An 11,930-nucleotide genomic window follows, 5' to 3' on the forward strand; every position below is an offset into this window, starting at 1 on the left:
GGAGACAGCCTTCGCTCCAACCCATCTTGCAGGAAAGAAAGCATGACTCTGATCGGACATCTTTGGGAGTCTTCCCGGTGGGAAGAATACCATACAACGAACAGGTTCCACTTCAGTGCATAGAGGCGCCTCATAGAGGGGGCTCTAGCGAAAGTGATGGTGTCTACCACTGCCTGGGGTAGGTCACCTAGAACATCCATGTCCCGTCCAGGGACCAGACATGGAGTTTCCAGAGGTCTGGACGTGGGTGCCAAAGAGTGCCAGCAGGTCCTTCCTCGGAGGAATGGGCCAAGGAGGGGCTGTCGTGAGGAGCATGAGTTCTGGGAACCAGGTCCGGTTGGGCCAGTACAGCGCAACTAGCAATACCTGCTCCTCGTCCTCCCTGACTTTTCACAGTGTCTGTGCGAGAAGGCTCACTGGGGGAAACGCGGGGCCAGATGTGCGCCAGTGCATCCGTGCAGAGGGTTCCCTCGGTCAGGGAGTAAAACAACTGGCAATGGGTCGAGTCCGGAGAGGCAACAGTTCTACCTGTGCGGCTATGAAGAAGTCCCATATCAGCTGGACCGCCTGGAGATGGAAACACCGCTGTCCTGCTCTTGAACAAATTCAGGCAGTTCAACACCGACCAGACGCTCCTCTGTGAGTCACACTGTCTGGTTGACTGAGTCTAACTCCATACCGAGAAAAGAGATCCTCTGCACCAAGGAGAGTTTCCCAGTTGACCCGAAGGCACAACAGGTGAGGTGACTGAGCACCATGTCCTTGTGTTCGCACAACTGATCAGTCATCGAGATAGTTGAGAGTGCGAATGCCCCATTCTCAGAGTGGATAATTGGCTGCCTCTATGACCTTCATAAAGAGGCAAGGTGACAGGGACAGCCTGAAGACCTGAAAAGTCGTGGATGAACTAAAACTAAACTAAAAGAAGAAGAAGAAGAAGGGGATGGATCATGGATCATGGAGACGCTGGAGAACACAAGGGAACACAGGAGGAGAACTGGAATCCACTGGAGACATTGGCGTCAGGAAATCAGGTAAGTAGTGCGGGTTATGTGTTCTTTTCCACATTGGAGACCAGACGATGAAGGAGAGGAATGTGTTTGTATATATAGGGAAAATAATGAATGCAGTGATGTGAATGCAGGGTGTGGCTGGTTAGAATTCTGGAGACTGTGGCTGCATTCGAAACCGCATACTCAATGAGTAGGTACTTAATTTCAATAAGTACTTACTTAACGAGCGCTAAAAGAGTAGGTACTATATAGCCAGATATCGTTAAGTATGAATGCGATCCGACATCTGCCATGTTGACGTTATCATGTGACCTATGACGCGTTATCACAAGCGCAACAACTTAAAATATACGAACAACATGTTTAATTCATCCATCTGTAAATAACTTGATATTGATGAAACTTGCTTATTTTGTGGTATTGTTGAAGAAAACAGCTGCCCATTTATTTTGTGAATACATTTAGGGTTGAATTAAGTTGTTATATTTTAAACCCTACTAATGTGACCCACAGTTTTGTCCTTATAACGATATAATTTGTTATTAAGAAACCCCAAAATCATCATCTCTTAAATATGTTGTTAATTTCTTTACTTTATATCCAAAATTTTTCTCCTTTAAGTTTTCCTCTTTTTCTTGTTGAATTTACCTCTCATTTCATCCCTCAGGCTTATAAATAACAAAAAAAATATATATTTTTTTAATGTATTATGAAGAACTATTTAAAGATATTTAGCCTTGTATGTGTTCTTTTTTCCTGTGTATAAAATATCATATTATGATGTACACAAACCCATGATCTTTATGTTTTCTGTTTTTGTCATTATGATTGTTCATTGTTAAAGATACAACTATGGTATCTTTCCCTAATCTTGTATGTAACTATAAGTTCTGTGAAAAAAAATTATATGAGCGACAGGTGCACTAACACCTCATAAACATCAGTAACTCGACAAGTAACCAGTAACCAAAGCGTTTGTAATGTCTGCACAAAGGAGACAGGCAGCTGCTCAAAGATTTCACCTTTGGAGAAAACTGTTGATTTTATCCTCGAAAAATGTATCACTCCTTAAAAATGAATATTACCTCAGAATGAATTGCATTGCTAGCCCACACCAAAACTTAAAGCAAATAATAATAATGAATGCTGACCAATGCTTAATTATATTACTTTTTTATATACTGAAAATAATATAATTTAATAAAGCAAGCAAAATGTAATATGTTTTGTCATATGATATAGCTATGCATTGAATACACACTAGATAAATGCAGTGAAACATCTCAATTTTCAGTCAAGCAATGAATTTATGCATACATTAAAGGAACACTATGTATCTTTTCAACCTTCATAATATATTTCCAAGACCCTTGTGATGGTACATCGACTTACAATAGGTTGAATGACATGTCTGCCATAGCCTGACGGGGTCTGTATCGCTTTTACTGGCACTATGTAACTTCGGGGTTCGGGTAGTAACCCAAGCACAAAAAGAACTACAAAATTTGACTGCTTTACGGCATACGTCACTTCCCCCACCACACGTGAGAGTTTATATACTGTCTTTGGACCAAGCGGCAACATTCTAATCTGAAAAATGAAGCCTACCCGGAAGTGCGAAAAACTGCAATACATCGAAAATCCGCTAGAGGGAGGTCCCAAAAGGGAGCAAATGTCCATAGCCCCCATGTTAAAATGTCCGTTTTCACAGCATAAATTCATGTTTTTACAGGTTGGTCCCATGGACTTTTAATGTATTTTTCGATAGCTTCCGAGTGCCTGACTACTGTGAGGGGGGTGAATTTTTTTCTAACTCGTTAGTTTAGGTCGTATTTAGATATAAAATGTATGACAAATAAGGGCGTGGTTAACTTTGATTGACAAGTTGATTGACAGCTTAGGCTGCGCCAAGGAGAATGTCAACATAAGAAGCGCCATTTTTTAACACAGTTGAAATATAATACTACTGTTTCTGTATCATGAAATGTAGTTTTAAGAGTTTTTCAGGCGAGAATGTAGTTGTTTAAAGCTCAAATCTGTGGTTTATTTAAAGATTTATGAAAATTTTATCCAGTTGTGAGATCCAGCGATGACCAGGCGCTCGGCACTCACGTACCCCGCCTGGAACAGCCTTTCTTTGGCTAGTCGTTCTGGCGTTTGCCGCGGACTCTGGCGTCTCTGTAGTGGTGGGTTAAACATGAGATATAATTAGTCTTGTCTATATCTAATGGGCGATTTTTGGTCTCGTGAAACAACCTGGTCTCACAGGATTCCGTGAAATGTCCACGGGCCCTTAACTCAAAATCCGTGGAGCCATCACGGAATCGCCCCAAATTCCGTGATGCGGCCACGGATATAACTCCAACGCAAGTCAATGACACTGACCTTCCGTGGTCCACTCACGGATACCCGTTTCAATGACGGAATACAGAACTCACTCAACGGACGTGCTTTCTCATTTGGAAACGCCACATTTGAAGTATTTGTTTCTTTTCCGACATCAAATACCATAATGACGTTAACCTGTCTGTTATTGTAGCTATTGCATTGTCCTGTCATCATAAAATTTCAGTTAGCCTAACCAAAGTCCCGATGCACCACGCACCGCAACAACCTGCCCGCCCCTCGCTCATGGACGTTGTAATCTTTCTGGCTTGTTTAGGAACTTATAAGCTTTAGGTCAACTGTGTTGCAATGGCATGTAATTAACTTGACATTTTGTCTCGTCCTGTCATCATAAAATCCAGCTTGATGGCGTTTTACACCTATTGCTCGCTTGGCTAGTCAGAACTAAAATCTGTGATAGGAGCACGGAGTGAGTCTGTGGTGAGACCACGGATAACTCCAACGCAAGTCAATGACACTCATCTTCCGTGGTCCACACACGGATATTCGTTTCAATGACAAAGAACAGATCTCACTCAATGGACGTGCTTTCTCATTTGGAAACACAATATTTTAAGTATTTATTTATTTTACAACACCAAATACCATAAAGACGTTAACCTCTCTGTTATTGTAGCTATTGCACTGTCCTGCCATCATAAAAATTCAGTTTGATTCTGTTAGTCAAACTCAAGTCCCGTGATGGCACCACGGACCTCAACAACCTGACCTGATCACTGGATGTTGTAATGTTGCTCACTTGTTTAGACACTTAAAAGCTTTATGTCGACTGTGTTGCAATGGCATGTAATTTAGTTGACATTTTGTCTTGTCTTGTCATCATAAAATCCAGTTTGATGGCGTTTTACACACCTATTGCTTGCTTTGCTAGTCAGAACTAAAATCTGTGATTGGAGCACGGATTGAGTCTGTGGTGAGACCACGGATAACTCCAACGCAAGTCACAACCCAGTCTCAAGTCAGTTCGTGATATGGTCACGTAATTTAATCTATTGATTCGTGCCACGTTTATTTCGCTATTTTCGTACAATACCAGCACGTTTTTTAAACTAATGTATTGTCAATGGGAAGCGTCTTTCGTGATCACAGCACTTTCTGCCTGTCGGCTGCAGCAGAGAAGTTGTTTAATCATTCACGAGATCTTATATCTTATCATGGTTTATGTATTTTTTTTTATGTTATTATTTCGGTCTTATTGCCAGGGAAGCTGGATTGCTTTGCTGTTTATTGATATTTTTAAAATTATATTTTATCAGGAAATCGCGCTGAAGAAGTCTCGTTCCGAATACATCGCGATATTTGGCATTAGGTCACGTGTGTCAGATGTTGGTAAGTAGTAAATACCTAAATGCCATACGCTGTCTTAATAATGTGTATATACTGTCTTTTCTGTTTGTCGATATTAATCTGCCATTATATCTGCCATCTCCACGGAGACTTTGCGTTTCATTGCTTTCTAATTCAAAATAGGGTGATTAAACACTGCCTGTCACGTGACGTGCTATAGGCCTAGATATTCATATCAGATTAAAAATAGTACAATTAGTTCCAAAGCTGTATTTGTAGTAGAAGCACAGTAAAAACAACACTTACCATGCTTTTACCACAGTAACATTAGTTTTACTGTGATAAGTGTAGTAAAAAGACAGTAATCACAAAACTTACCATGCTTTTACCACACTATTGGTAGATTTAATGTGCGACTTATTGTAAATGCACAGCAACCACAACACTTACCATGCTTTACCACAGTAACCCTAGTTTTACTGTGATAGGTGTTGTAAGTAACCACAAAACTTACCACGCTTTAAACCTCAGCAACCTTAGTTTTACTGTGATTGGTGTAGCAAAGGACAGTAATCACAAAACTGACCATGCTTTTACCTCAGTATTGATAGTTTTAAAGTGATATTTGTTGTAAATGCATATTAACCACAACACTTGCCATGTTTTTAATGCTTTATAATGTAACATCCAATATTTGTAAGGTAAATCAGTACTTTTTCCTTTAAATAATCCTATATATTATACATAATGATATTTTCTTTTCTCTTTTTTCAGCTGAAAAGACCAAAAGGGCCTTTCGGACTCAGTCAGCCCATTATTGTTTGAGGAGAAGTAAACGGAGGAGACGGACAGCTGCAAAGGCAAATATTCACAATGGTGTGTATGTGTTGGTTTTAACCCTAAATCAAACATTTGATCAAGCATTTGTTGTTTCTTAACTTTTCTCACAAAACCCATAGCCCAATCAGTACAAACATAGTCTCAAAGTCTTAATAATTCACAAGATTTAACAAGTTGTCAAATTCGTATGATACTCGTACATATTTGTATACACTCTTAAAAATAAAGGTGCTTCAAAGGTTCTTTGTTGGGGTTTATGGTTCCATGCAGAACCTTTAACATTCAAGGAACCTTTCCATTGCACAAAAGGTTCTTTGTAGCACCAAGAGGTACTTTAGATTATAAAATGGTTCTTGTGACCTCACATTGTTGTTTGTCCCATACATTTATTTATTTATTTGTGGTGGCGTGCCACAAACTCTGCACTGACCGCCACAAATAGATTTGTGCTTCCTATGTTAACTAGTAACTGTAGCAACCCAAATATATATATATATATATATTTAAACTAATAATAGTAACATGTTTAGCGTGGATTTGGGCAGTTATGATTTGATTGATTGAACTTTATTGTCTGTTCAGATTTACTGGACAGAAATTCATCTTTGACACTGGCTTCAACAACATTCTACAACCACATTAAACACATAAAACACATAATCCATACATAATAATTGATAAATATATGATTCAGTAAAATACAGTACATAATTCACAATAACAACCCTAATTGAGAATTTGGTTTAAAACAGTCACTGCTAGCTAGCGCCTTTTTCTCCATGAAATTTGAGAATAGTTCTTGTAGTGTAGGCCCTACTCTGTTTATGGCCGATACTCTTATTTGCTTCGTTAATTACTCGTGTTAATTTGTTCTTAATTTCTATTGTTAAATTTCCATACCATGAGACAATATTATAAGTTAAAATGCTTTCAATCATCGAGAGTTATTCACATTTCCAAAGTTGATGATTAGCCTACAGCATTTTTTTTTTTTTTTTTTTTTTACTAAATCTGTAATGAGTGCAGTTTCCGTCAAAATAAAAGCTCACGTGCATGTAGAAATTTGGACAAATATAATTTCATTTAATTTTCAGTGTCCATCACTATAGAACCAATAATATTAATAATAATTATTATTATTATAGTAATTATTTATATTATTATTACTAGTAGTAGTATTAGTGTAAGACTGAGACCATTTAAAATAGGTTCGAGTCCCCATTAAAGTTCAGGTAAGCCAACAAGTCAGTGCACAGACTTTTTCCTTAGTCACAGACTTTTTCTTTGTTTAGTTTGTACACCGAATATGGATAGGAGCTCTTTATTTTGAACTCTCAAAATGCTGATCAGATTGATTCATTTTAATTTAAAATGTTTAAGTTACCATTTTATTTGTAAAAATGATGCTGTTATTTTCTTTGATGCGTGTTTGGAACAAACCTGTATAATTAATTAAAATAATTCTCTCGTAATGCTCAGACACTTACTGATTGCCATCTACATGTTATTCTGTAGTCCACAGAAAGAATCACCAGGAATCACAAACAAATCAGTGAATGAATCTTTTTGGATGACATGATTCTTCTGTTAATAGTTTAGTAATCGAAGAAATGCACAATACTATTCATGTAATGCACGGATGACATGACAGGCATTGGTTTTATTCTTAGTTTGGAATCGTTCTCAATTCTCGAAGCATTTGAATCGACAAAGAGATTCTTTTGATTCGACTTCCAGGTTCATCCCCTCCCCCTCCTTTCAAATTTTCGCGCGATGCCACTCATGCCAGTCATGACGACGTGTGTCCGTTTTATTACGAGGAGAGCCTGAGAAGTGGTACGTTTGAAAACTAAGTTATCAATTTAAATAAGCATAACATAACAGAATGAGTTAACGGAACTTGTTGATGAAATTTCTTTGTGTGTGTGTGTAATTTCGATGTGTTTCTTCCCGCTCCCTGACAGGATGACGTTTTCCCTGAGACTGATTCGAAGGTAGGCCTATTTGCGCATACATAAAACTATTTTAGGTAACGTTAGCAGCTAGCCAAAACAAAATCTCAAGTATTAGGCTATGTATCGTTGTTGTTCTAAAAAGGTGGGAGATTAGCACTATCTCATTTAATGGTCTTAACGTTAACGTTATATAACTCTAACCCATTTGTAGTTTTCAAGCAATTTCTTCCCTCTCCTATCACCTCAGAGAGTCCATTTTGTTCAGAGCTTTCACAAACATCCAACGGTAAGTTAACTTAAGTAAATTCATTAATTAATATGATATGTAACGTTTCTAAAATAAAATTTTTTTGCTTCATTGCTTTCTTTTTATGTGGTCTGGTATCCAGTGACAGTGAGGTAATGTTAAAGTTAGACAAGATTGTGGTATTTTCAGGTTAAAGCTAACGTTATCACCTCAGTTCGACGACAGAGAGTCCATTTTGTTCGGAAATTTCACAAAAATCCTATGGTAACGTTAAGTGAATTCATTAATTATTATGATATGTAACTAGGGCTGGGCGATATATCGATATAAAAAATATATCGATATATTTTAAAACGCGATACGGAATGAAACCATATCGCATATATCGATATAGTTCAAATTTGCGCTATGATCCTTGCTCCGAGTGAGCTGCGGACTTTGTACCTGCATCTATCATCTGCAGTTCTGACGCCTCCGTCTCAACAATCTAGTGTACAGCGCGACACTCACATCAGATGTTAACGCAGAGTAACGGGACACTGCAGTTCAGTGAGTTTAAAGTTCATTATTTGCACGTGCTTTGAAGGCTTCCCGGTTATTCATGTCATTCACTGCTGATGAGCTGTTCTAACTAACATGCGCAGTTTGCTTTTAACTAACGTTGTGCATTATGTGTAGCTAACAATATTATCTGCTTCTCAGATATGACTGAACAGTGGACTACCACAGAGGTGTGCCAGTGGCTCGACGAAGTGTCCTTGGGACATACGAAACCGGCATTTATCGGTCAGTAAAATGGGATGGAATATGTTTTCCAGTGCTCATATTGTCCTATTAAAAAGGCAACGCATGACAAGCTTTTAAAGCATCTTCAGCTGTACCATGAAAATGAGATTTTCACATAAAACTAAATGTTACTCTTCTGTTTTATGACAAACTGCTACTTTTATAATTACCTTTTAAATTGACAAACATCATATGTGTAGTTCAGGGCACAGTTCAGATGGAGTACAAACATAAGTTGTCTATCGTCATTGACTACCGTACATATTTCTTACAAAATAAGGTCCCATGAGCTGGAAGCGGAGGGGCGAGTCGGGACTTAGGCTTTCTATATGGGACCTTTAAAATAACTGGTTATAGCAGTAGTATGCATATTGCAATGCAAAATGTGTATTCGTGATTTTTTTGTTAATATTGTGCAGCCATACTTTGTAATACTGTGCACATGCTGATATTTGCATCTGTTTTTTTTTCCTGCAAGGCTTCAGCCAGTGTTGAGGATGATGAACACGACATTGCTTTGGTGCATTTAGAGGAAGATGCCAGAATGAAAGAGAAGCACTCATCTTCCATTGCTAGCGGTAAACGACTGTCCAGAAATGATGAGGAGCCTATGTGCAGCAAAACCAAGATGCCGGTAACCGTTTTATGCTTTTCTCCCCAAGATCAAGAAAATGTTTATTTGTTGATTCACGACCACTTTAAAATAACTGGTTATATCAGAAATATGCATATTGCAGAATGTGTATTTGTAATTTTTCATTAATATTGTGCAGCCATACTTTATAATACTGTGCACTAGTGTTGTCACAATACCAGAATTATTGTTTTGATACTGATACCAAGTCAAGAATTGCTATTTCTATACTTTTCCTGAAAAGGGAGAAACACTCTCAAATATCTTTGCTGTGCTTTATTTTAAAATCGTGACAAATTTCTAATCGTGTAACACTTGTCGGCCAAGTGTTTCGCCAGGTTCGATACTTCTGAAGTATTGTGCACCATACAACATACTGTCCACATATGCTGATACTTGAATCTTCTGGGTTTTTTTTTTGCAAGGCTTCAGACAATGTTGAGGATGATGGGGAAGATGAGCACAGCATTGCTCAACATGTTAAATGCATTCAGATAGAGGCAAAAAAGCTAAGACCAAATTTGGACCTCATAAGGCAGAGGCTGAAAAGAACAAAAAAATACAGGGCGGAGTACATTTCCCAGCATTCCACCAAAGAGGTTCTTTGTCAGTTCCCCTGCTTTCGTCAACCAATTTTTGTAAGTGGTAGTGGTTGCTTTTTTTTTCTTCCAAGGGTTAAGTTAGCCATGGTATGGTACATTAGTGTTAACTATGTTTCAACAGTTCTTTTTAAGAACTGTAGGATGCAAACAATTGTAGGATGAAAGAAATCAAATGCTTCTTGAATGGCCTGGGGGAGAGTAAATAATAAAACAAAAAAATTTAATAATGGTTAGAAATTCATCCATGCTAAAATTGAAGACCATGATTCTGCATCTTCACTTTTCTTATCTGTCTTTTATTTATCAGCTTCTGGAAGAAATGAAGAACTCCACACACACTGACGTTGACAAATGTGTCCTCACAAATCTGAGAAAACTTTCTGATCAAATTGTGGAAAAGGCCCCAAATACGGACTTCAAACAAATGTTGAAGCTGACATTGGCTTCATGTGAGACAGAAGTGGAGAGAAATGGTGTGTATTTATTAACATAATTTAATTCACTAATACCTTTAATTATAATCATGTATATGTTTTTAGGCCAGATGGTTAATGCTGCCATCCTACTTCTGCCATCTCTTTTTAAAGAAAAGGAGTCAGCACTCTATGTCCTGGATCAGGTAACTTTTACATAGAAAGAATATTCAAAATCACACAGGGGCCCTATTTGATATTTCATCCTATTATACAGTTAATTCAGTTTGGTTGTGCCTTATATTAAGTGGCTTTAACTATTATATACTAAAGTACTATTATGTATTATGAACATCGAAATTAATAAATTGACACAATCAAACTTATTCTGTACATACATGTTTTTACATTGTACTTAATATTTTAAAAATACCTGCATGTAATTGACCGTTCGCAGGGAGCTTGATTGACAGGTGATCTGACCAATCATACTTCGCCATCCGCCATTTTGTCCGACAACTCAGTCAGAAGAGATGGGAGATTAACATGGGAGGATTTAAATTTGAGAAACGGAGTGTACTAAAGTCTTTCCGCGGATAAACAACATCCCTTCTTATCTTCTTTCATGTTTATTTAATGCTATAACTGAACTAGAAGGAAGAGATGATTGGTTCACGAGCAGCTTTAATTGATGCTCTACAGCGAGGTGACACACACATAAAAAACCCACAAAACGGTATTTATTGTTTACATTTCTTTTTAAAAATGTTCAAATATGAAAGGTGAGCCTTTGTTTCATATGTTTACTATCAAAAGTAACCGAAAAGTAACCTGGTCTGTCCTGTCTGTCAGCGTGTTGTCAGTCTCCTCTCTGCTCCGCGATGTATTTTACCTGCATTATAACATCGAGTGGGCATGAGAGCGGCGTAGCTTGTCGGGCGTGGCGACAGTAACTAAGGGGGGCGGGTCTTTGCGAACGGTCAATTACAGCTGTAATATTAATATTCCTAAACACCTCTTACCCAAATACCCATATTTGTTTTCACAGGATCCTCCAAACCCAACCCCGACCATCGTCCTAAAGGACTGTGAAAATGGGAACCCTTTAGCCAGTGGCAGCGTTTCCATTAGGATGGATGGAGAGGACATGGTTGACGATGATGGCGGCATTGACGTTTCCCTGGGTGTTAGCCTGCTCTACTCCCTGTATCACATTTATAATGTTGCTTACCCAAAGTGCCTGAGAAGGACAATGGCGTTTCTGGAGGCTTTTGTCTTTAAAAAGAGTGGACCAGTCCCTATTTGTGTGAAGAGAGTTTATAATTCCCTGTAGTAGAGTTCTGTTTATGCTATTTCTCTTACAATTAAAGGGATAGCTCACTCAAAAAAGAAAATTATCATTTACTCACCAGCAGCCATCAACTGTCACCAACATTTTTCAAAATATTCTGTAGTGTTCAACAGAAAAAAGACAGGTTGTGCAGGTTTTGAACAACTTGGGGGAGAGTAAATGATTACAGTTTTCATTTTTGGGTGAGCTATCTCTTTAATTGTAACAGAAACCAGCCATTGTTAACCATATTCTCTCCATCCATCCATATGTATCTCTCTTTTAATTCTTTAATTTGCTGTTTTCATTTGGATTGGATTGATTATTGTAGAGTCTGGTTTGTTGTTGAGTCTGGTTTCTGAAATCTGTACAGCGTAATTGTATTATTGTATAAAAGTCATGGATAAAATGCCATAT

General features: G+C 38.0%; 1 protein-coding gene across 1 annotated transcript; it reads left to right on the top strand.

Annotated features, from left to right (window-relative positions):
* Window positions 1-950: 950 nt before the first annotated feature.
* On the top strand, window positions 951-11,516 carry LOC308685700 (uncharacterized protein; the record flags this gene model as incomplete). The annotated part of the gene is made up of 5 exons (XM_081357662.1): window positions 951-1,034; window positions 9,013-9,168; window positions 10,078-10,243; window positions 10,310-10,389; window positions 11,232-11,516. The coding sequence occupies 5 exons, from the start codon at window positions 951-953 to the stop codon at window positions 11,514-11,516; spliced, it is 771 nt and encodes a 256-aa protein (XP_081213788.1).
* Window positions 11,517-11,930: the final 414 nt, after the last annotated feature.

The sequence above is a fragment of the Scardinius erythrophthalmus genome, assembly GCF_964197995.2.
Source record: "Scardinius erythrophthalmus genome assembly, chromosome: 25".
In the NCBI taxonomy this organism is placed as follows: Eukaryota; Metazoa; Chordata; class Actinopteri; order Cypriniformes; family Leuciscidae; genus Scardinius; species Scardinius erythrophthalmus.